This window comes from Sinohyriopsis cumingii, chromosome 18 (assembly GCF_028554795.1).
Source record: "Sinohyriopsis cumingii isolate HCF-2022 chromosome 18, ASM2855479v2, whole genome shotgun sequence".
NCBI classification, from domain to species: domain Eukaryota; kingdom Metazoa; phylum Mollusca; class Bivalvia; order Unionida; family Unionidae; genus Sinohyriopsis; species Sinohyriopsis cumingii.
The window spans coordinates 49,149,140-49,176,479 of record NC_142978.1 but is presented as its reverse complement, the minus strand read 5'-3'; the positions used below and the strand labels follow the sequence as shown (position 1 = coordinate 49,176,479).

At 34.2% G+C, this 27,340-nt stretch overlaps 2 protein-coding genes across 2 annotated transcripts in view; both read right to left on the bottom strand.

The window, feature by feature from the left end:
• Positions 1–455: 455 nt before the first annotated feature.
• Positions 456–21,365, bottom strand: LOC149776595 (tryptophan--tRNA ligase, cytoplasmic-like). The gene is made up of 6 exons (XM_089941321.1): positions 21,352–21,365; positions 19,225–19,407; positions 16,008–16,221; positions 14,786–14,959; positions 10,590–10,730; positions 456–4,000 (listed from the first exon to the last, which is right to left on the bottom strand). Exons 1-6 carry the CDS (start codon positions 21,363–21,365, stop codon positions 3,842–3,844), a joined length of 885 nt encoding a protein of 294 aa, XP_089797447.1. The 3' UTR covers positions 456–3,841.
• A 1,041-nt stretch (positions 21,366–22,406) lies between these two features.
• Positions 22,407–27,340, bottom strand: part of LOC149776594 (tryptophan--tRNA ligase, cytoplasmic-like) — a 40,197-nt gene continuing 35,263 nt past the window's right edge. The window contains exon 8 of the mRNA XM_089941076.1: positions 22,407–26,049. Coding sequence (XP_089797202.1) covers positions 25,891–26,049 — 159 coding nt within the window. The 3' untranslated portion in view covers positions 22,407–25,890. The remainder of the gene's footprint in view (positions 26,050–27,340) is intronic.

Here is a 27,340-nt window from a genome sequence, read left to right as displayed (position 1 = left end):
AGAATAAGCTTGGGCTATGTAAATAATACTTTGATCAAACTGTATGAAATCTATTAAAGGATGCATCTGAACATATGTCAATTGTGCAGCAAGATCACAGGGAGTTCAGATAACTACCCATGTTACTTGTCAAGTATCAAACTGTAAGATCACAGGGAGTTCAGATAACTACCCATGTTACTTGTCAAGTATCAAACTTGTGGCTCTATCAAAGTGTTGTCATGTGGGAAGACAGTGAGGGTGCTGCCCTTACAAACTAAGGGATTAATTCAAACATGTACAATACATTGTAGAACAAGTAATACATTTGCGGCTGGATCAAAAGGATTGTCAACCTGAAAACATAGTGCATGCAGCATTTACAATACAAGACCTTTTTAGGCCAGCATGCTGGCAGAAAACTTGTAAAATTTCACTTGGGAATTAAATCTAACTTAAATACAGGAAAATACAAATTAAATCAAAACTTTTATTGCATCAAACAGTATTTATACAGCAAAACACAAATGTTCACACAAATACAGGTTGTTTGGACTTGCACAAAAAAGGAAGCAATATACTAATTAGTAAACATCCATGGTAAACAACATTGATAGATACTTCACTTATCTTACTGGTATTATTTCAAAATCCAAATAACTTAAGATACAACTACTGTGTAATGAACACCATGATGAAACAGATAAACAAATTGTATACCATATATACATTTCTAAATGGGAATAGTGACATTAAAAGTAAAACTATTTGAATTGACAGTATTTTTATGTACTGCTAACATCTGGAGTTTCCACATTAGATTTATCAAATTTGTTTTTGTTGTGCTTAAAATATGACCCCTACTCTGCATGAATAAAGTTTTACAGTAAAGCAAAACATTGACTTATAAGCGAGGATCTATGGTACATGCCACAGTACTGCAAGCTAAGATACAATATGTATGCCTTATTCATAAGTAATGCAAGTAACTGCCTTACACATAAGAAACTGCATAGACCCAGATCTGCTGGCTCATTATGTGATGGCATATCTGGGTCTCTGAAGTTTACAGACGGATTTGACTTATAAACTAATGGATATAAAGTAACTGGAACAAAATTTTTTGATGGTGACTTTGCAAAGGGAAATGCAGCTATAAATAATGCATAACATGAACTTATCGGACGGTATGTTTTGTATTTTCTAATAACACGTACATATACAAGTTCATCAATTGATCACAATACATGTTAATTATTTATTAATGATTTTTGTAAGGAATTAGGTTTTTTTTTAACACAAAATTTGCCATACTTTACATATGCTGATCAATGTTTTAAGATTTCTCAAAGACTTGCTTTGCAAAAATCAGTTGTTCCATCAAAATCCTTTTCTCTGGTTTTGTCCAAGCACTGCTGTATACTTACTGGCAGAAACAATGACTTAAATTTTACATACAGTAAATGTATCGCCATCTTTAATCAATATATGCTAATATGAAACTAAACTGAGGACAATATATCTCAGAGACCACACATATAGAACAAAATGTTTCAGAAGAATACTTAAACAAACAGTGGAAACATGACCAAGCAGTACTTTACACTCAGAAAACATACATGTGTTTCTATATTGACACAAAGTAAAATGCAATTTAAATGTAACAATTTATATATAGATTATTCTATCCAAAAATTGTGTGTCATTTTAAAACACAATTCCATAAAGTTATATTTCTTAAAAAATTATTCTAAATGATCATATTTACATTGTATTTTAGCCAATTATTACTGCTCAAACCTGTTAGATCTGACATGTTGTTTTCCCCTTTTCTAATGTCATAAACTTCAGTTGTTTTATTTTCATATATATTTATACATAATTACAATTTGAATTTAGATTTTTTAGCAAAACTATTGAAAATCTATTTATTTACTGGGAAAGTAAATCTTCTACTAGATTCAGAATCCCTAATTTAATGACAAACTCTGAGTTCCAACTGTTGTTCCATGAACTGTAATTGAAACTGAAATACACCTGTGATTAGTGATTTAAATAATCACAACCTCCCCACCACCAAAAATTAAAATATGTCTTATTTCACATATTCTGTCAACAAATACATTTGCATTTGTGCCCAACTATTTATTTTCTCAAACAATGATGCTGAGAACATGATGTAAACAATCCTTGTGAAAATATAATCAATACACAATCATGGTATGTACTTATTCATGGCTAAAATATGATCCAATTCAGATTATATTTAGAGTATTTTTCACACATTTTGACAATAAAAACTCAAGAGCATTTGTATGAAAAACAATTTTTATTTAAATTGTTACATGACTAAATTTTGTATATACTTGTAATGCATTATCTACAATCATAACTTTGTATCATATGCATTCAACAGAGAAACTAGAGTAAAAGAAGTGACCTTTGAAGCCAAGATTTTGAAACCATCCAGTTAGTATTGCACCAGTTCAACAATAAGTCTGTCAAAGCAATCAGGAATGTAATTATCCCCAAAAATATCTAATCAGAAATCTTTTCACTTCTACAATGCAACATGTTAGATAACCCTCCTTTTGCGATCCACACTTGATTTCAAGTGAGGGAGATGGTGAGAAAAATGTGACACACATGTGAAGGGTAATTTTTTAAAGCAAAACTGGTTTACTAAAATATTATTTTCACACTACTAATAAGTATTAAAAACAAGCATTTAGGATTGCATATACACTGTGTGCCCCAATACCATAAAGATTTGAATTTAGCATTTTAATACTAAACATGTTAAAATAAAACTAATTATTGCTATCTTCGTATAATGTGCATTGTTATTTAAGAGGGCCTCAAGGGAGAATAGTCCTTGACTAATGAGTCACCCTCTATAAATAAAGCATTATTATTATTATTATTATTATTATTATTATTATTATTATAATATCCCATACATAGATCATAAAAGTAACAGTCATATTTAACAACAGTTAGTTCTACTTGTGCAACTGCATTTATCTTTTAATAGGACTATTTCAAATTTTATCACATATTTTGCTTAATACTAGCATAGTGTACATTTTAATTCTTGTCACATAATATGAAAGACAGCAGAAGAGATACATGTGCTTTAAGATTCTTAATGTCTACCCATGCAGTCACTGAGGGTTGCACAACAGGCTTGATCCTTGAAAGTTGATATGGCATCCTGTCCTTGAAAGTTGATGTGTCATCCTACTCAAAGCCATTATTATCATCATCATCACTGGTAGTAGTAGTAGTAGTAAGAGCTGGTAATATCCATAGTGAATGTATCTCTATCATAAGTTATTAGTAGGTAATACTTCAAAAATGTTTCATAGCTTTTTTCTTAGAAAATGATTACAATTTTAACTCTTCTTGCTAAAGACCATGAATGTGACTAAACCAGTATAATTATAAAAATAAATTTATTCTGCTTTTTTTATTGGAGTAATTTGTCACCATAGTTCTAAACTTTGGTACATTTTATAATGTCTTAAAAATGTCCCAATCGTAATAAAGATGTACATTATCCACATTCATGCCCTGTTGAGTAACTCTGAACAAACGACCATTGATTATGTCTAAATTAGTCATCTGTACTACAGTCAAATTATATGTCTAAATGAGTCATCTATACTACAGTCAAATTACATGTCTAAATGAGTCATCTGTACTAACAATGATTATGTGTCTAAATTAGTCATCTGTACTACGGCTCATCTGCAAGAACTAATTATTTTATGCAGGTCTTTTTATTTCTAAGAGAATTAAAGATTCTGGTTCAGATAGTGCAGCAAGTATAATGTAACAGAATGTTGAGATATATCCCATGTTAATAGTCAAAAGCTAGCTTTCTGGGTGTCATGTATTGTTTAACAATTTCATCCGTGACTTGTCCTCTTTTCTCACGGTGCTCTGAAACAAGTTTCTGCAGAACTGTGATCAACTCTTTTTTCAAGTCACCAGTAACAAGTTCCCCACTGGTGTAGTCCTGAAAAAAAAGCAATATGTATTACAAGTATCTGTATGATTTCTCATTTATTTCAATTTTTTTAAATATTGCTTAAAGATCAAATAATATTTTATTTGTTTGATGCAAGTATGGTGTTGTCACAAATAACATGATAGTGACCAATTCTGTTTTCACAAAATAATTTCTTTCATATCTATAATTCCAATATTTATCCATGATAAGACTGGGGGGGAGGCAAGTTTTATAAAAGTTCTTCAAAGTAGGTGTCAGCTTATCACTGAAAATTGCTTTCTTAATAATGATTCCTTGTAAAATGGTGTGTTTAACTTTTTGCATAGTTACAGGTCCAAGCAATCCACATGCACTAAAATATTCTTTACAGAATATACTTTCTTATATGTCAAATCCAGCTGCAAACACCAAGATCTGTTATCACATGATGTGTCAGTCTGGGTGTATGCAATTTGTGATGTGTAATCAGTAGACCAAACAACACAGACCTTGATCTTCTGGCACATTATGTGGCTGCTGGTCAGGGTCTATGTTATTTGCAGTTGAACTTGGCTGATAGGCAACTGCATAAGGTAGGTAAGTTGGTGTGCATTTCCTAGCATTGCTCTTAGCCGAATATCTACCCCGAAGTAAGGGTCATACAAATAGATACAATAAGATAACAACTCGGGACTAAATATGTGGTAGACATATTGGATGTCAGATTGGCACCCATTTCCATCCAATACAAAGTAGATGTCATTAGTAGTCTTTGGTGAAAACTCCATGTTATAATGACCATCCATTCAAGGGAGTACTGACAAAAAGATTTTCATGGCAGTTGTTGGGGTAGCCATATTGGATGTACGACTGGCACCATTTTCATTTAGGACCAACTAGGTATCATAAGAAGGCTACTGATGAAAACTCCATGTTAATATACCATCCATCTTGGAGGAGTAGAGATAATGTTTTCAAGATAGCTATCATTTTAATTTATGATTAACTAGACACCATATGATATGAACTCTTGTGATGAAAACCCCATGTCGAAATGACTTTCCATTTAAAATGAGTAGCCAAAACAAATATTTTTAAGATGAACACAGTTGATGTCAGATCAGTAATCTTTTAATTTAGGGTCAACAAAACAAAAAAAGTCTTTTAGTGTAAACCCCAAGTTGATATGACCTTTCATTCAAGTGAAGCTGTAATATAAAGATTATCAAGCTGGTCACATTGACCTATATTAGACCTCAGTTCAGCATCATTTTCGATGAAGACAAACTGGACATCATCAAAAGACTAATGGCACAAAACACAATGTCAGTAAAACTTTCTGTTCATGATAAGTAGCAATAAAATGTTTTTCAAGATGGTTGTGACAGTCCTATTGGATGTTGGACTGGCATCATTTCATCTGGGTGACAAAGCATCATAAGAACCCTCATGTTGATAGGACCATCCATACAGGATGGATAGTGATTACAATAACATGATTTTCAAGACAAATGATGTGGTGGCTAAATTGGATGTCAGATCAGCATCACTTTTATTTAGCACCAACTAGACATGATAAGTATTTGACTGAAAACCTCAATTTCATAAGACCATCCATTCAAGATTACCAACAGCACAATGTTCAAGCTGGTTGTTGTGTTGTTGTTGTTGTTTTTGTTGTTGTAGGGTTTAACGCAATTTTTCAGCACACGATAGGCTATACATGGCGGCCAGTATTAATGGTGGAGGAAGAACCCAGGAAAACCCCGGAAATAACCACCATCCCATGAGAAGGTTGTTGTGTGGTTGCCATAAAGATTAGCACCATGTTCATTTCAGACCAATTGGACATCACAAAAAGTCTTTTAGCAAAAATCCTGTCTCAATATGACTTTCTGTTCATGAAAAGTTCTGATAATTAGATTTTTAAGATGGCTGCCATAGAGGCCATATTGGACAACATATTGTCACTTTTTAAAAAAAAAATCAACTAGACATCATAAAAGGTCTTTTAGTGAAAGCCTCATGTTCATATGAATATCTATCCAGGATGAGTATCCATAACAAGATTTTCACAATGGCCACTGTGGCAGTGATATGGGTATCAGATCAGCACCATTTTCTTTAGGTCCAACTAGGCATCATAAGAAGTCTTCAGTGTTATATAAAGATAAAATGATTTTCAAGATGGATGACCATGTGCTACTAGAAACCTCTTAATGGAGAGAGTATACATATATATATAATTGCCAACTATTAATAGAGAGACAAATTAACCAGTGAAAAACAACTTTCTCTGAACTTCTAACCACTGTCAGTTAATAGGCAGACAAACAAGAGAGACAACTGCATCTAAACATGTAACTACTGCCTGCTAGTAATAGACAAATTAACCACAGAGAATGCAAATTTTGTATTAAATTACATTTCTCTGATAATACTTACCTGATCACGTTTCATTATGGATAAATTTCTTTGCTACCTCAGAAAGAAAAAAGAAAGCAACTCAGACAGGCTAACTCCACTTTCTGCCTGCTAGGTGGTGACCATTACATCTGAATTAAACCAGTTTTTTTTATTTCAGTGACACCATAAAGGATGCTTGCATTGTGAGGAAGGGTAGAAGGGATTAATTATAATGTGATCAGTTAAGTATTATTGAATAAACATAATTTACTAAAATAATGTCTTTCTCCATTACCTGATTACATCACAATAGGGGAGCACATAAGAGGACAGCCCAGTAGAAGCATGCCTACCTGTGTCACCCAGTAGAAGCAGGCCTACCTGTGTCACCCAGTAGAAGCAGGCCTACCTGTGTCACCCAGTAGAACCATGCCTATCTGTGTCACCCAGTAGAAGCATGACTACCTGTGTCACCCAGTAGAACCTTGACTACACGTGTTACCCAGTAGAAGCATGACTACCTGTGTCACCCAGTAGAACCTTGACTACACGTGTTACCCAGTAGAGGCATGACTACACGTGTCACCCAGTAGAACCATGACTACCTGTGTCACCCAGTAGAAGCATGACTACCTGTGTCACCCAGTAGAACCATGACTACATGTGTCACCCAGCAGAACTATGACTACATGTGTCACCCAGTAGAAGCATGACTAACTGTGTCACGCTGCAGAAGCATGAATACATGTGTCACCCAGTAGAAGCATGACTACCTGTGTCACCCAGTAGAAGCATGACTACATGTATCACCCAGTAGAAGAATGACTACCTTTGTCACCCAGTTGAACCATGACTACGTGTGTCACCCAGTAGAAGCATGACTACCTGTGTCACCCAGTAGAACCTTGACTACCTCTGTCACCCAGTAGAAGCATGACTACCTCTGTCACCCAGTAGAAGCATGACTACATGAGTAACCCAGTAGAAACATGACTACCTTTGTCACCCAGTAGAAGCATGACTACATGTGTCACTCAGTAGAAGCATGACTACCTGTGTCACCCAGTAGAAGCATGAATACATGTGTCACCCAGTAGAAGCATGATTGCTCTACTGAATTGATGAACTTGTAATGTTAGTTTAGAAAAACAAAAGACAATTTGCTTATACACATCTGTGGGAGATCCCTGTGAAATTCTGCACTTGATAATTGTCTCATCATCAATAGTTTCCCAGGTGACTCCAGCTAAAGTGGCCAATTCATTTTTGTGCCCAGTGTTGTGGTTTTATTAATGGGGAGTGGTCACTATCTGTGCAGATAGCATGAAACAATGAGATTCAGTGTTCTCCTTAGCAAGGACATTTCGTGCAAAAGAAATGGCATGCAAGTCAGCTGACTACAATATGTCCCAAACTGAGACACTGCATTAAAGGCCATGCTCATGGAAGTTGCTTGATACTGCAGTCTGTGTCCCTCATTTCTGAATGTTGTCACAAAAAGAAACAATGGAGGGAAAGTGTATGTCCAACTCATTAAAAGCGCATGTACAGCCCATGCTTCTGGGGTCACTGAAACATGATAAAGAAATGTCAAACATCAGATGACCTCAAAGGTCACTGACACAATGGAAGGTTTCGGGGGGGGGGGGGGGACAACTCTGCATGAAGCAGTTGTCCTCCCTTGAAAAAAAATAAGTCAGAACATTAAGCTGGCCAGGAGTGTGTCAGAAAGGAACATTACTTGATATTAGGAGTACAATAAAGGTATTCCCCATACTGTGAGGCAAAGGTCTGGTGATTGCTTCACCCATTTCATCCACAAATGAATTGTCTGACATTACTGGGACTGTGTTTCATGGATATGGTCCACTCACATGTGGGTGGCATTTCCAAGACATTGATATGAAGGGCTTTCTTTGAAGAATCCAAACCAATGAAGGTCCAATAGTAAAATGGCATTGTAACAGGTCCACCTCCATATTCAGGAGGCCAATGAGCTGTAAGAAGCATTCTCACCTCAACAATATCTTGTTTAATGTTTTTTCCAACATAATAGTTATACTTTTGATTTCGAAGAAAAATTATCAGGGTAATACATGTTAAGAGCTCCATGTCTAGAATGACAAAACTTTGAGATCTGACTCCTACTGAACAACAAGTGAGGGAAGTTGTTGTTGTTGTTGTTGTTGTTGTTGTGGGGTTTAATGCCATTTTTCAGCACACATTAGGCTATACATGGCAGCCAGTATTAATGGTGGAGGAAGAACCTGGGAAATCCCCAGAAAGAACCACCGACCCTCGAGAAGCTACTGGCAAGCTTTCTCACATACCCACATTGGCCGAATCCGAGACTCAAACCCATGCAGACAGAGGTGAGATGGCAGTGATCCATAATGGAAAGCGCTTTAGATTACTCGGCGACTCAGGGCCCCGATGAGAGAAGTAAGGTTGTTCATGTTGTGCACCAAACTCCATACTTACCAAATTTTGTAGTGTGTCATCCAGGAATGCTGCCTTCAATGTGGAGGACATCCTGAACTGGCATGTGATTTGGTCTAATGTCTTACTGAAGGTCCAACTTTAAAGTCTTCCTTGATGCCGTCTTTAATGCATGAATGATTCTTTCAATGTGTTTGGGAGAAAGATGCCGAGTGTTTATGGTCCCATACATGGATGGACCATAACTCTGAGATGAGAAAAAATAATGTCTGACTTCTCTACATTGATTTTCCACCACAGAGTGAGGAAAGTAAAGTTGTTTATGTTGTGAATGAAAAACCAAATTTACTGAATGTTGTTGTGTGATGCAGGAACATAGCTGTGTCTGCAGAAGAAATCCTGAACTCTTAGTGAAGGCCAAAGGTTTTAGATTGGGTTGTATGAATTGTTATTATGAAGTACCTGTCAGATTTATCAAGACTGATGATGTACTACACGCATCTCTATTGCAGCTCTCAATTGCCATAGGACTTCATAATGTTTGTTCAGTTTCATCTATACTGCTCTTTACAAGAAGAAATCTGTCTTGAATAAAATCACCCCCCCCCACCTTCCTAGGCACCATTTCGGAAAATGAAATCTGCAGACCCTCTGAAATGGTTGGATCCCTCATCCATTTGTGACAATGGTCTGGCACTTCAGGTTGAGAACTGTCATTGGGATATCTCTGGTAAAATTCATCCTTTCTCTTGTATATTCCCTAACCTGGTCATGCAGAGATAGACGACTGCACTGAAAACTTAAGGGCAAATCTTGTGCCTCTTGATTTTCCACCTGTTCAATTCAACATTCTACTAAATTCAACACCCTATCAGAAGTGGAAAACTGAAAGGGAGGGAGTGTATTGGAAAACGGCAATGATCATTAGTCCAGGCTTTTTCAGCTAGATGAAAAAAAACAGATGCACCAAGACAAGTAGAGAAAAAGTTGACACAACATTCCTGATTAACTCTGATGTGGCAATAAAGACTTTTGCACTTTATAAACATCTAAACAAGGTCTGTGTTGAGAAAGTTTCTCTGAACATGTCTAAGTTACCAGTGGGGTGAGAAAGATGAGTGAAACTGACATACTGTAACAAAGCTCTTGCATTACTGGGATTGCTCCAAGAAATGCCCAGTAAATTTTCCAATCTTGAAATACTGAAGCAAAGTTCTGAATGACAACAGTCTTCATCATCTACATGCTAAAAAATGTCCTGGTCTCTATCATATGTTGACCAAGGCTACGACAAAGACCTGATTGCAGAGGCAACCCAAGGGGCTAAACAAACAAACTGCGATGACCTACTAAAATATGGAAAGAAGGAAAAGGCAGATAGGATACCACTTATCCTGACCTCCCATCCAGACAACCCCAAAGTAGGTAAAATCATTGGGAAACACTGGCCAAGTTTCACGTGTCAATAGTTATTGGTTTCTTTGCAATTGTTTCTCACGAAAGATGGAAGGATGGACAGCCATGTAAATGGAAAGATCAGATCAAGATACCCCAACTGCAAACACTGAGGGCATACAGAACATTCTCCTATAAACACATGTAGTATCTTTAACAATTCAGTTCAAGAAGACTTAAAAACCAAACAAACAAGTCAACAATCTAAAAGCACAATTTTAATTTCACAAGTTCTGGTTTTGCAATAACCATGCATATGAACAAATTTGCCCATTGCTTAATGTAAATTTTAAGAGATAGAATTACATGTACAAACCTTTCGTATCTGTTCCAGTTTTTTATCATCCTCCATGAAAAAGGTGAGATACTGATAAGAGACATCTATTTCGCAGTCGCCTCCCTTCACCTTGTGCTCCTCCAAGGTTGCACCACCTCCAGAAAATGCATACTTGTTGATCTGAGAAAGACATAAAAATGTTACATGCTGTACAGATTCTGAGAGTATATCAAACAAGAAATATGTTCATGGAACACAAATGCCCTGCCACATGTCCTAAATGCAAAACTCAAAGGGATTTTTGCATGTGGATTATGCAGACTTTTGCAAACTAATTTTATTTTTCACTTACAATAATTACAATGACACTATGCACATGAATGAGCAGTGTCTGAAAGCAGAATTTAATTTTTAACATCATATTATTATATTATTTTTTCACTTACAATAATTAAAATGCGCTATGCACATGAATAGAAAGTATATGGACGGTGAATTTGATATTTTACATCACAGGGCTCTCAACAGAGTGTCAGAACAAAGCCTATTTCTGAGAATACTTGGCATACACTGGAGGGTCCAAAGACAGAAAAGAAAATTAAAATGTATATAATCATTGTTTTATTACATTTTAGGTTTAAATGCTTATCATTCTAAAAAGAGAATATTTTTCAGTAAACAAGATTGTAAGAACAATACACATGCAAAGTTTTTATTTTTTACTCCTACACAAACACTAAAAAAATTCATAAACCAGAAAAAAATCATCAACAATTAGTTTCAATCCCAAGAATGATAATTGTGAACGTTGTGTTGTTTTCTCTGCATGTAGAATAGCACCTCCATTCAAACCAATAAAACCAATATGAGTAAACACCTGGCATAATAGTGTACGGTGTATATGTACATAATCAAATGAAACAAAGAAGAAATGAAAAAATATACCATGTGGCATGTGTTATTAAACAGTGTAATCATTTTAAGAGTTGGCCCTAAGGAGTGAAGCTGGGACACAACGAGGGCTTGTTTGGAAAGGTGAGCTGATCTTTGTACATATACAATATCTAAATAGTTTGAGTCTGCAAATGTGAACTGTTGTCATGATGAATTCACCCAAAATTTAGGTAGTGATACTCAAATGTCACCAGTCAAATGAAAGGTTTGCATAATTTTTGCCTTTTGTAGGCATCATAGATTTTGGCAACTAACTTTTACGAGTCAATGCATGGAACTAACTCACCATAAAGAAGTTCTTGTTTTACTGTAATCATGCTTGCTCCAATAGATGCCCAGTAGTTTGTACAATCTTGAACAATTGTGGCAAGGTTCTGAATGACATCATCTACATCAACCAAGGCAATGACCTTGTATGCAGAACTGTTGAAGGTGGTGGATGGCATTCCAATGGAGACAAAATCCTAAAGATTTCATCTATTATTGCCATTATCCAGCATATCTTTTTCATCACCTTCATCAATGTATAACGATGATGAAGCATCATCAGTATGCATCATAAATTTGCTCACTGGATATTCCATCAGTAGTGATAGGATTATGGAATGTCTGTCTGGCATGGCCAGTTTGGCTCATTTGGACAGTTTCAGAAGTTTATGCCAGTTTAATATAAATTTCGTAGGAATGGTTGGTCCAGTCAACTGTTTGGATGACTTGCCAGTTGGAGATAACCATGACCAATTTAAATGTATCAAGGTTGCTCATAATGCTGGACTGGTTGGTCAGGAATTGGAACAGTGTACTAAAGCCAGTATATACCAGCTGGTTCAGTATGGTTGGTATTGCCTACTGGGACCAGAACTGGATATGTAGTACCGGTATGTCTGGAAAGCTGGTGGTAAAGGCATCTCTACATGAGGTGCATGCTAAGAAACTTGTTATAATGTACTGGATAATACACGTTTTGTGGCCCTTGAGCTGCATTGTCAAAACATTGGACCAAGTATTTTTGTACCAAATTGGCCACACCTCATGAATAAATGTATGCATTGACATGTCTTGTGTGTCCATCCTCCAAAACCATTTACACTTCCTGCACTTGCTTGATGTCTTTGTAATGAAGAAGAGGAATGAACAAGTGCATACAACAAATATACCTACATATATATATATATATATATATATATATATATATATATATATATATATATATATATATATATATATATAAAGTGAAATAATGTAAGCAGCATTATTTAAATGACTTAAAAGTGTAATAATTTACAAGTAGAGCACCCAAAACTTTCTCTAGTGAAATCATATATTACTGATTGAAATCACATCTAACAATACAAAATGGAAGGATAATTGAAAAAACATGAATAAATTCACCAGAGATTAGAAGAATGTTTCATACACCACTTAAAAAACATTTTGACTTACTGTATCACTAAAAAAGAAAATCAGATGATTTCAATTTAAGTTATAGAAGTTATACAATTTAACTGGATTGTCTGGAGAGGCATGGCAGTAAAAGTAAAAACTGGTTTAAACGGTGTATAATGGTAGCCATCTTGCAAGTAGAAGGAGGAGTTAACCTGTAACATTTTTTTCAGAATTAACTCAGAGTGATAGTAAGTACTGTAATTGCTTAATCAGATAATGAGTACCCAACACCTGTATTCTAGTCTCTTACTAATAATAATCACCCTACACAGGGCCCTATGCTCAGTAAGGCCATAATTTTGGGACCATGCTGCACAAACCCTGAACATTAATATAACAATCAAATGTTTACTGCAGGAAAAGATATAGAAGTTTATTTTAATCTTAACATATTTTGCTTGATCAACTAGGCCTTTACATTGGGTTTTTTTCCTTCTTGGTTTTAACGTTGCTTGTAACACATTATTGGCTACATCATGCAGTAGAAATGGAAGCAAAGTGCCTTTCCCAAGGACACACTAAGGAGGCAGCTGACCAAAGCTGCATTGGGCAGGTATCAAACCTCCAACATTTGCATTACATTACTCTACTAAGTGAGCTACCACACTAGAAAAACAAATGGCTGCCCATCATTAATTTTAGTTGTCCTGGAAAATGTTTTTTTCTGTCCCTGATTCACTACAATCAGCAACTTCTGACAAATTTGAAACTGTAAGAACAATGATTACTTTCAAAGATTTATGACAGCAATGCATTTTCTAAGCAATATTGTGCCTTAATTAATAATAATTAATTGTTTCGTCACCTTGATAATTACTGACTTTTATTGCTTCTGATAATTATCAAGATGTCAAAAGCTAATTGATGAGAAGAACAGTATTGCTCAAGTCAGCATGACTTCCAGTTGCCATAAAGTGAAAATGGTATGTTAGGCATGATGGCTTCTCTCCCCTAGATTACAAAAGGTACCGTGAAAGGTACCAGACTAAAACTGGTTCATCACACAACAAGCTTACTTATTTTGTAATCAATGGATATTTTGTGTAAGCCATAAACTGCCAATGACAGCACAAGTTGTTGCTAAAGATGCAATTGTCATTGGATATTCTCTTTTTAGAAGGAGACACAATTCAACTAAACAAAAATAGTGAAAGTCCTTTATCAGTGCTTAGATAAATTTTTCATTAACTCCAAGCAACTTGTGACTGTCAAACTAATTTGTATGTGAAATGCTATGTTGACAAAGGAAGTGAGCCTGTCCAATGATTGACTGGATGTGAAATGCTATGTTGACAAAGGAAGTGAGCCTGTCCAATGATTGACTGGTTTTAGCCTGGTGCTCTTTCATATATAGTCTGTAATTTGTGAGACAGAAACCAAGACAGCTAACATACCATTTATACTTCATGGCAACTGCATGTCATGTTGACTTGAACAATACTGTTAGATTCCTCATCTTCCTAATTTTCAGTGATAATAATAGTTAGTAATTATGACAAAACCAGACATCTAAAGAACACATATCAGTTACAATATTGGATTGCATAATTTATTGCCAGGTTGGAACAAAATGTTTATAAATCAACAAATATTTATTAGATTCCATTTGTAAACTCCATTATGTGTCCACCTGTAGGGGGTTAATTTTACATTTTATGTAAAACTCTGCTGTCTGCGAGAGAGGGGGTGGCCATCCTAGAGGGTTACATTTGAACATAAAAACTCATTTGTGCCAAGGGATTCTAGCCATAAAAAAACAGGTGGCTGCTGGTCACTAGGACAATTCAAGAGGGGGAACCAACTGGAGATTTTTACTGTAAAACTAAATTCAGTACCTTGGTTTTGATCTCTTCATTGGTGTCCGTCAGGAAAATAGAGGAAGTAGGATCACTAGCACTCATTTTACTCTGCGCCCCCTGTAGTGCTGGGAAGAAAGTGGAGTGGACAAGGGCCGGTTTTAGACAGTCCATCCTTGGGGCAACATCCCTTGTCATACGAAAATAGGGGTCCTGCAGGAAAAAATATAACAAAAACTTGCTGCATTCTTTTTAGAACATTTTGTCTTAAACAATGAATGAATGAATCAAGTTTAAAAAGACTCATCAGTGACAATCAAGGTTGATGGATTAAAACCATGTGCTTGAATATTAAATTATTAAAACAAAATGTAAGCATAATTTCTAAACAGAATGCATGTAAGGATCTACTCAGCTAAATGTACTTCTCAATTTGAATTTTGAACATTTAATTCTATAACTGGCTTCAAAAGGCTAAATACATGTATAACCCAAGCGGCTTCTTCCAATTTCAATTACATGATAGTTGTGGGTGTGGGCTTCATTTTTCTTCAAAGTTGGTTTTTAAAATAAATGATTTTGTGGCTTCTTAGCACTCCACATGAGCCATTTTCTTTAAAATCATGGACTGGTTCACTAACTAACTACATTGTGAATAAAATGAATCTGTTAGGCAAAGTTCACTTTTAAAGAAACCCATCTGTTTGGGTCATGTACAGTTGCTATAAATAGCAAACAAGGAAAATACTAACGCAATTCTTATGCAGCAGTCACTTTTTCTAGAATGTTCTCAAATTTATATGAGTGGAATTGAACAGATAATACTAAAATGACAAAAACAATTTTTATTGCTTTATTTATATTTTATTTTTTAATGTAGAAAAAATGCGTAATCCATATGCAGTCTCATGGAAAATGTAATGTGGTGAAAAAAGCGCAATGATTACGTCAAAAGCATAATGGTTGGAATGTAAGTGGTCTTTTAAGACGAGGTCAGATAAAATCAGCATTCATGGAAGGAAACTCACTGGCCTCTGGCCTAATAAAAAAAAAAAAAAAACCAAACCTGAAACAAAGTAATAATTAAGTCTTTGACTTGTTATTATTTCATCTATTACATTAGAACAACTGAGCTTATAAAGTACTAATAAGATTCAATTTCAATTTAATTTTATGTCATCAGGGCTTTCTATAATACAACTGAGTTCAACTGCTGTCAAACAAAAGACCAGTGATGCTAGGAAAAAAATAAGTATCTCACCTGGTCAATTGCACATGGAATAAGGCAGGGAAGGTCCTTCCTTTTGTTGAAGATATGCGGAAAAGTCGAGCTGAAACTAGGAGCTGCCTGAACCGGAGGAAAGGCAATCTTACCAATACTGTCACTGTCCGTAAAACCAAATATTCCCCTCACCTGGTTAAATGTCACAAGCTTAGAGATCTGACATATATTTCTGTAGAATTCAGGAACCTGTCTGCAAAGGAAGGTGTATGCATCAGTTAGTAGTCTTCAAGCATATGTGTGATATCTCACAGTATGAGAAAAACCTCACAGTATGAGGAAAAACCTCACAGAATTATTATCTTCTATTAAAGTAAATATTTTTTACTCTTTTAAAGACACTTTTTCATTCAGAAAAAAACAGGGAAATTGACTGTTACAGTAAACAATGATGAAATCTTCCCTTTCTGTACCATTTATACCATCAACAATGTGAGCATTCAAAAACAGGTGTGAAACCCCTGGCGCCATGTTTACATGTCAGGAGGTAGTTGGGTGGTATTATAGAAAGGTAGACAGATGTAGCTCTATAATGATACCAAATAATCTGGATGTTCTAGTTGCACTACAAAATATAGAGGGAAAAATCTAATTTTTTGAACTTGATTTTTTTCCACCCAAAATTTGCCCATTGTCGGAATCTGATTTTGTATCCAGATTTTAGACTTTTTAGTCTCATATCTAAGGCAGACTGGTATGAACTGCAAAGAGACAGATGAACCTTTGTAAAAAGTAGGATAAGATGGGCATTTGGAATAAAGAGTGGTCTGGATATGAAAACGATGTGTCTGTTAAGCAAAAGCAAATAATACAATTTTTAAAAACTCCAATTTTTACCCTTCTGCTCATGCACAAGTGAAATAGCCAATGAAAAATGATGTTTCTAACACAATTAGGCATTAGGTTAAGGGGAAATCTCTTGGAAGTCGATGTATTATGATATATTTAGAAATAGCCCCCAAAATCTATTTTCTACTCATATTTCAGACAAAAATGACAAATACCTCTTCGGGGTTAATGAGTTAAACCAGCGTTTTATGTTAGTGATACCATAAAGGATGCCTGCATTGTGGGAAAGGGTGGGAGGGATTATTTGCAATGTGATCAGGTAATGCTAAAATTCACTTTCTCCCTCATGTACATTATCTGATCATGTTCTATTAGCAGAACATGGGAGAGCAGGAGGAAATACTGAGCATCCTACCTCTACCTGTAAAAGTATGACAGCTCTTCTAAAAGAATGAACTTCCCCTAATGTTAGTTTAGCATAACAAGAGACAATTAGGTTATACGTGTGTGTGAGAGATCCCTGTGGGATTCCTTACTTGAATGTTGTGTCACCATCAAATGTTTTCCAGGCAAATCCAGCAAAAAGTGGCAAAATCATGTTTGGGTCAAAGGTTTTGTTTTCATGAATGGGGAGTTGTCACTGTCTGTGTAGCTACCACCAACCCAATGAGATTCAGTTCCTTCCTATGCCAGGCCATGTTATGCAAATGGAAACTAGAGAGGGCAACCAGTCAGCTGACTCTGCCTTGTCAGAAATTGACACACAACAGTCATGTATAATAGCTACTTCAGTATGGATATGTCAGAATTGAATCACAAGTCAGAGATTACCTTGCTGGGGACAATAATAATAATAATAATAATAATAATAATAATAATAATTAATAATAATAATAATAATAATAATAATAATAATAATAAAGACTTTATTTAGTGAAGGTAACTCAATTAGTTACAGAACTAATCTACCTTGAGGACTTCTATCTGTTATGTACAATATATACAGTATATACAACATGATGTGAAGAGTCTGGCTTGACACTAAATAATTAAGTAATTTTAGAATTCAAAGTATCAAGCCTAGAACACATACACAGGCATCAGTGAAAACATAAACATACATAAAACATACAATATCATCCTGCTTTGAAAAATTCAGCTATGAAAATGATGCAAAATTACAGAAAAGCAGGCGGTATTTTTTGTACTAAAACTGTTCAATTTTTTAAGATTTCATCCATTTAAGACACTGATTCTGAAAAGATGAAATGCTAGGAGCCTGCCTTATGTCACTGGGAATGTTGTTCCATACCAGTGGACCAGTATATTGAAAACTTTTTTTTAAACAATTCCTTCTTTGGCCTTGGTATAATGCAATTTTTTCTTCTTATGGACCTTAACTTTGGAGTACCATCAGCATCTCTTTGATGAAAGATATTGCTTAGATACATGTCTTTTCTGGATACTTTATACATCAATTTGGCCTTTCCAAGTATTCTTTCATGTATTGTTAAAACCTTTATATTATTCACTGCATCCTGAAAATTGTCTATACATTGTTCTAGAATTAAATGGCAAGCCCTCTTTTGGAGTCTTAAAAGTGTTGTTATGTTTGAATTAGAGGTATTACCCCAAATTACATTACAATTACAGTAGTCCAGATATAGCTGAATATAACTTTTATAAGAGATGACCCTATACTGAAGAGGAATGTATGTTTTGATTTTCCTCAGTAGCCAAAGATAAGAATTAACCGGTTTTGAAATGTGTTTGATGTGAATAGACCAAGTAAGACTGTTATCCATGAATACACCAAGAATTCTATCTTGAGAGGTCATATTGAGGCTCACATTGTCAAATACAACCTGGAGTTTGTTGCTATCTAGCCTTGCTTGTTTTTGTTGTGTTGTAAATAGTAGGGCGTTTGTTTTTTCTTAATCTATGACCATACTGTTTTCCTTGCACCATACTTGAAGTCTGTTAAAAGCATCTTGTAAGTTATTTTCAAGTACCATTTTGGTTTTACCAATCTCAGTGTAGTATCATCTGCATAGAGGTCAGTGGAAGAAACTTAAGCTCCAGTCTTAAGAGGTAAATCATTGATAAATAGAATGAATAACAGAGGTCCAAGGATAGAGCCTTGTGGTACTCCACAATTAATATTTTTACTATCTGAAAGTTGACCATTTAAAGATACTTTTTGCACTCTATCGGTTAAGTAAGAAGTAAACCAGCATGATGCCCCAGTCCTAGACATCACTATAAACTACCCCACTGCAGACATCGTAGCAATATGACTGATTTTTAAAAAAAAGGTAAGTTTAAAATCGAAATCACACACACACACACACACACACACACACACCCACTTTCAAGATAATCCTGACTTGGAAGAATGAACATTTACCCCATATATTCTAGGTCACTGAAGATTAAAGTTTTCTTGATATCAAAGCCACAGGCAATGATGTCTTTGGCATTTTCATGGGCAAGTCTGTTGGCTTCATCTAGTGTGAGGTCCTTCCACAGAAATTTCTCATCATCTGTCATCTGGACAACCAGGGGTACATCAAATGTATCTTGAAGCCATCTGCAAGGAGATGAGAAATTTGTACTTATAGATAAGTTTTAGCATAAGTCACATTTTTGGAAATATATTCAATACAATACAATACAATACAATACAATGCAATGCAATACAATACAATGTAATGTAATGCAATGCAATGCAATGCAATGCAATACAATGTAATAATGCAATGCAATACAATACAATGTAATAATGCAATGCAATGCAATACAATACAATACAATGTAATGCAATGCAATACTGTACAATAGATTGCAATGCAATGCAATACAACACTGTATGCAAAGATGCAAGAAAATCATCATATTCTGGGCTGCTTCAATCCTATCAGTTCTAAAAAAATATGGTAAATGCACTTATTATGGCTCATGCAAGTATTATGTTAAGTATGGTAAAAGTACACAATCATCTTGGTCAACTTTATTTGACATTATTATTGTCAGAAATTGTATTAATTTGTTACATACAATAAGATAAGGTTATAAAAGTTTGGTTCTTTTTAAGTTTTCAAGGATGCAGACAAGATCATGGTAATTTTCAAAGGAAGTCATGTGATTTGGGTGATACCAAGAATACAAGTGAGAGTTATTTGAGTTGTCACCATTTTAATGTGTAACTGCATCAGCTTGACAGTAACTGAATGCATTCATTTGGAAGTTTCATTAAAGGTACCAGTAAATGCACAATATGTACAAGTATATATCAAAGAGATATAAATTAATACCTCTAGAGTTAAATTATGTAATTAGAATATACCAAATAAAGTGTCATTCTTATTTAGTTTTCCAAGCATATACTATAAATTTATAAGTAATCAAATGTATTTGAAATTAATTCCAGATTAGGGCCATTTGGGTGAATTATTACAAAGATCTATACAGTCCAGGTTTGAACTTGTTCCAGTATGTACAAGAATTAGTGGTCAAGCATGCAAGAAAATGTACAAAGTTTTCAGTCAACAATAAAGTATAGAAATAAATAATGATGTGTGAATGCTGGAATTATCACCTGAAAACATAAAAATCACATTTATCTGAGATGAAAATTAAATACATTTCTACTGAAGCTTCAAAAACAGAAACAAGTATGGTAAATAATTTGTTATTGTGTATTGACTTCAAATGTGTAGTAAATGTAGCCACTTGAACTGTGTAGTATATTTAGCCACTTCAACTGCATGGTATATTTAGCCACTTCAGCTATGTAGTATATGTAGCCACTTCAGCTATTCAGTATATGTAGCCACTTCAGCTATTCAGTATATGTAGACACTTAAGCTATCTAGCATATGTAGTCACTTTAGCTATTTATTATATGTAGCCACTTCAGTTATTTAGTATATGTTGCCACTTCAGCTATTTAGTATATATTGCCACTTCAGCTATTTAGTATCTGTAGCCACTTCAGCTATTTAGTATATGTAGCCATGTCAGCTATTTAATATATGTTGCCACTTCAGCTATTTATTATATGTAGCCACTTCAGCTATTTAGTATATATTGCCACTTCAGCTATTTAGTATATGTAGCCACATATGCTATTTAGTATGTGTAGCCACATCAGCTACTTTTTATATGTAGCCACTTCAGCTATTTAGTATATGCAGCCACTTCAACTGTGTGGTGTATGTAGCCACTGTAAACAGGGTGACCTTGTGATATCCCTGAATTCTTGAATGGCAGCTGAAAGCTACAGTAATAATATTTCCAAGCAATTAATTTTGTTCAATGACAAATATATTCAGTTCTTATGCACAGATTATACAGAACGTATCTCATATATACTGTATGTAATAAATCAATTCCAACATGGACTTTCCTTATTAGGTTCTAAAAATCTTTTTTTTTTATTTTTTATAATTGTGGAGGATATTATCTCCTACTGGGCATTTGCCTCACTTAACACTGGGCATTTGCCTCACTTAACACTGGACATTTGCCTCACTTAACACTGGGCATTTTCCTACTTAACACTGGGCATTTTCCTTACTTAACACTGGGTATTTTCCTCACTTAACACTGGGTATTTTCCTCACTTAACACTGGGTATTTCTGCAGCAAAACTTTCAGCAGTGTCTATGAGAGGAAAAATAAAGACAATAAGAATGGAATATGTCACAAATAAAACAACTTAAAATTGATCCATTCATCATGCAATACAATTAATTAAAATCCATAATGCTTGACATCTTAAAAATGTTTATATGATAATTCCATGAATTCAATTAAAGGTCACATACTGGTATTAAAATAGTAGTTCAGAAAAATTTGATTCAGAATATCCCATAATATGTTACCTCCACACATCTTACAAATAAACAATGAATGTCAAGTCCAGATTTTTGTGATTCAAAGTATCCTATCAATGTAAATATCTAATATCATCTGGTACAAAGTCCAAGAATTCATCCTCATCGTCTGATAAAGTTCTGAAATTCTTCTTCATCATCTAGTCTTGGTAAATCATCGTAATCTAATCGTAAATATCATCTGTTTCCTTAACTTCACTGTCATATGTGGTTGCTTATGCAGAGAATAAGCTTGGGCTATGTAAATAATACTTTGATCAAACTGTATGATCAAACTGTATGAAATCTATTAAAGGATGCATCTGAACATATGTCAATTGTGCAGCAAGATCACAGGGAGTTCAGATAACTACCCATGTTACTTGTCAAGTATCAAACTGTAAGATCACAGGGAGTTCAGATAACTACCCATGTTACTTGTCAAGTATCAAACTTGTGGCTCTATCAAAGTGTTGTCATGTGGGAAGACAGTGAGGGTGCTGCCCGTACAAACTAAGGGATTAATTCAAACATGTACAATACATTGTAGAACAAGTAATACATTTGCGGCTGGATCAAAAGGATTGTCAACCTGAAAACATAGTGCATGCAGCATTTACAATACAAGACCTTTTTAGGCCAGCATGCTGGCAGAAAACTTGTAAAATTTCACTTGGGAATTAAATCTAACTTAAATACAGGAAAATACAAATTAAATCAAAACTTTTATTGCATCAAACAGTATTTATACAGCAAAACACAAATGTTCACACAAATACAGGTTGTTTGGATTTGCACAAAAAAGGAAGCAATATACTAATTAGTAAACATCCATGGTAAACAACATTGATAGATACTTCACTTATCTTACTGGTATTATTTCAAATTACAAATAACTTAAGATACAACTACTGTGTAATGAACACCATGATGAAACAGATAAACAAATTGTATACCATATATACATTTCTAAATGGGAATAGTGACATTAAAAGTAAAACTGTTTGAATTGACAGTATTTTTATGTACTGCCAACATCTGGAGTTTCCACATTAGATTTATCAAATTTGTTTTTGTTGTGCTTAAAATATGACCCCTACTCTGCATGAATAAAGTTTTACAGTAAAGCAAAACACTGACTTATAAGCGAGGATCTATGGTACATGCCACAGTACTGCAAGCTAAGATACAATATGTATGCCTTATTCATAAGTAATGCAAGTAACTGCCTTACACATAAGAAACTGCATAGACCCAGATCTGCTGGCTCATTATGTGATGGCATATCTGGGTCTCTGAAGTTTACAGACGGATTTGACTTATAAACTAATGGATATAAAATAACTGGAACAAAATTGTTTGATGGTGACTTTGCAAAGGGAAATGCAGCTATAAATAATGCATAACATGAACTTATCGGACGGTATGTTTTGTATTTTCTAATAACACGTACATATACAAGTTCATCAATTGATCACAATACATGTTAATTATTTATTAATGATTTTTGTAAGGAATTAGGTTTTTCTTGAACACAAAATTTGCCATACTTTACATATGCTGATCAATGTTTTAAGATTTCTCAAAGACTGGCTTTGCAAAAATCAGTTGTTCCATCAAAATCCTTTTATCTGGTTTTGTCCAAGCACTGCTGTATACTTACTGGCAGAAACAATGACCTAAATTTTACATACAGTAAATGTATCAGCGTCTTTAATCAATATATGCTAATATGAAACTAAACTGAGGACAATATATCTCAGAGACCACACATATAGAACAAAATGTTTCAGAAGAATACTTAAACAAACAGTGGAAACATGACCAAGCAGTACTTTACACTCAGAAAACATACATGTGTTTCTATATTGACACAAAGTAAAATGCAATTTAAATGTAACAATTTATATATAGATTATTCTATCCAAAAATTGTGTGTCGTTTTAAAACACAATTCCATAAAGTTATATTCCTTAAAAAATTATTCTAAATGATCATATTTACATTGTATTTTAGCCAATTATTACTGCTCAAACCTGTTAGATCTGACATGTTGTTTTCCCCTTTTCTAATGTCATAAACTTCAGTTGTTTTATTTTCATATATATTTATACATAATTACAATTTGAATTTAGATTTTTTAGCAAAACTATTGAAAATCTATTTATTTACTGGGAAAGTAAATCTTCTACTAGATTCAAAATCCCTAATTTAATGACAAACTCTGAGTTCCAACTGTTGTTCCATGAACTGTAATTGAAACTGAAATACACCTGTGATTAGTGATTTAAATAATCACAACCTCCCCCACCACCAAAAATTAAAATATGTCTTATTTCACATATTCTGTCAACAAATACATATGTATATTTGCATTTGTGCCCAACTATTTATTTTCTCAAACAATGATGCTGAGAACATGATGTAAACAATCCTTGTGAAAATATAATCAATACACAATCATGATGTAAACAATCCTTGTGAAAATATAATCAATACACAATCATGGTATGTACTTATTCATGGCTAAAATATGATCCAATTCAGATTATATTTAGAGTATTTTTCACACATTTTGACAATAAAAACTCAAGAGCATTTGTATGAAAAACAAGTTTTATTTAAATTGTTACATGACTAAATTTTGTATATACTTGTAATGCATTATCTACAATCATAACTTTGTATCATATGCATTCAACAGAGAAACTAGAGTAAAAGAAGTGACCTTTGAAGCCAAGATTTTGAAACCATCCAGTTAGTATTGCACCAGTTCAACAATAAGTCTGTCAATACAATCAGGAATGTAATTATCCACAAACATATCTCATCAGAAATCTTTTCACTTCTACAATGCAACATGTTAGATAACCCTCCTTTTGCGATCCACACTTGATTTCAAGTGAGGGAGATGGTGAGAAAAATGTGACACACATGTGAAGGGTAATTTTTTAAAGCAAAACTGGTTTACTAAAATATTATTTTCACACTACTAATAAGTATTAAAAACAAGCATTTAGGATTGCATATACACTGTGTGCCCCAATACCATAAAGATTTGAATTTAGCATTTTAATACTAAACATGTTAAAATAAAACTAATTATTGCTATCTTCGTATAATGTGCATTGTTATTTAAGAGGGCCCCAAGGGAGAATAGTCCTTGACTAATGAGTCACCCTCTATAAATAAAGCATTATTATTATTATTATTATTATTATTATATATTATTATAATATCCATACATAGATCATAAAAGTAACAGTCATATTTAACAACAGTTAGTCCTACTTGTGCAACTGCATTTATCTTTTAATAGGACTAGTTCAAATTTTATCACATATTTTACTTAATACTAGCATAGTGTACATTTTAATTCTTGTCACATAATATGAAAGACAGCAGAAGAGATACATGTGCTTTAAGATTATTAATGTCTACCCATGCAGTCAATGACGGTCGCACAACAGGCTTGATCCTTGAAAGTTGATATGGTATCCTGTCCTTGAAAGTTGATGTGTCATCCTACTCAAAGCCATTATTATCATCATCATCACTGGTAGTAGTAGTAGTAGTAGTAGTAGTAGTAAGAGCTGGTAATATCCATAGTGAATGTATCTCTATCATAAGTTATTAGTAGGTAATACTTCAGAAATGTTTCATAACTTTTTCTTAGAAAATGATTTACAATTTTAACTCTTCTTGCTAAAGACCATGAATGTGACTAAACCAGTATAATTATAAAAATAAATTTATTCTGCTTTTTTTATTGGAGTAATTTGTCACCATAGTTCTAAACTTTGGTACATTTTATAATGTATTAAAAATGTCCCAATCATAATAAAGATGTACATTATCCACATTCATGCCCTGTTGAGTAACTCTGAACAAACAACCATTGATTATGTCTAAATTAGTCATCTGTACTACAGTCAAATTATATGTCTAAATGAGTCATCTATACTACAGTCAAATTATATGTCTAAATTAGTCATCTATACTACAGTCAAATTACATGTCTAAATGAGTCATCTGTACTAACATTGATTATGTGTCTAAATTAGTCATCTGTACTACAGCTCATCTGCAAGAACTAATTATTTTATGCAGGTCTTTTCATTTCTAAGAGAATTAGAGATTCTGGTTCAGATAGTGCAGCAAGTATAATGTAACAGAATGTTGAGACATATCCCATGTTAATAGTCAAAAGCTAGCTTTCTGGGTGTCATGTATTGTTTAACAATTTCATCCGTGACTTGTGCTCTTTTCTCACGGTGCTCTGAAACAAGTTTCTGCAGAACTGTGATCAACTCTTTTTTCAAGTCACCAGTAACAAGTTCCCCACTGGTGTAGTCCTGAAAAAAAAGCAACATGTATTACAAGTATCTGTATGATTTCTCATTTATTTCAATTTTTTAAAATATTGCTTAAAGATCAAATAATATTTTATTTGTTTGATGCAAGTATGGTGTTGTCACAAATAACATGATAATGACCAATTCTGTTTTCACAAAATAATTTCTTTCATATCTATAATTCCAATATTTATCCATGATAAGACTGGGGGGGGAGGCAAGTTTTATAAAAGTTCTTCAAAGTAGGTGTCAGCTTATCACTGAAAATTGCATTCTTAATAATGATTCCTTGTAAAATGGTGTGTTTAACTTTTTGCATAGTTACAGGTCCAAGCAATCCACATGCACCAAAATATTCTTTACAGAATATACTTTCTTATATGTCAAATCCAGCTGCAAACACCAAGATCTGTTATCACATGATGTGTCAGTCTGGGTGTATGCAATTTGTGATGAGTAATCAGTAGACCAAACAACACAGACCTTGATCTTCTGGCACATTATGTGGCTGCTGGTCAGGGTCTATGTTATTTGCAGTTGAACTTGGCTGATAGGCAACTGCATAAGGTAGGTAAGTTGGTGTGCATTTCCTAGCATTGCTCTTAGCCGAATATCTACCCCGAAGTAAGGGTCATACAAATAGATACAATAAGATAATAACTCGGGACTAAATATGTGGTAGACATATTGGATGTCAGATTGGCACCCATTTCCATCCAATACAAAGTAGATGTCATTAGTAGTCTTTGGTGAAAACTCCATGTTATAATGACCATCCATTCAAGGGAGTACTGACAAAAAGATTTTCATGGCAGTTGTTGGGGTAGCCATATTGGATGTACGACTGGCACCATTTTCATTTAGGACCAACTAGGTATCATAAGAAGGCTACTGATGAAAACTACATGTTAATATACCATCCATCTTGGAGGAGTAGAGATAATGTTTTCAAGATAACTATCATTATAATTTATGATTAACTAGACACCATATGATATGAACTCTTGTGATGAAAACCCCATGTCGAAATGACTTTCCATTTAAAATGAGTAGCCAAAACAAATATTTTTAAGATGAACACAGTTGATGTCAGATCAGAAATCTTTTAATTTAGGGTCAACAAAACAAAAAAAGTCTTTTAGTGTAAACCCCAAGTTGATATGACCTTTCATTCAAGTGAAGCTGTAATATAAAGATTATCAAGCTGGTCACATTGACCTATATTAGACCTCAGTTCAGCATCATTTTCGATGAAGACAAACTGGACATCATCAAAAGACTAATGGCACAA

Coding starts and splice junctions, on each gene's coding strand:
- LOC149776595 (XM_089941321.1), bottom strand. Junction 16,222..19,224: donor AGTGACCTAGAATATATGGG/GTAAATGTTCAT, acceptor CTTCCTTTGCAG/ACAGGTTCCTGAATTCTACA. Junction 10,731..14,785: donor ATGAAGAGATCAAAACCAAG/GTACTGAATTTA, acceptor TGTCTTTCTCAG/ATCAACAAGTATGCATTTTC.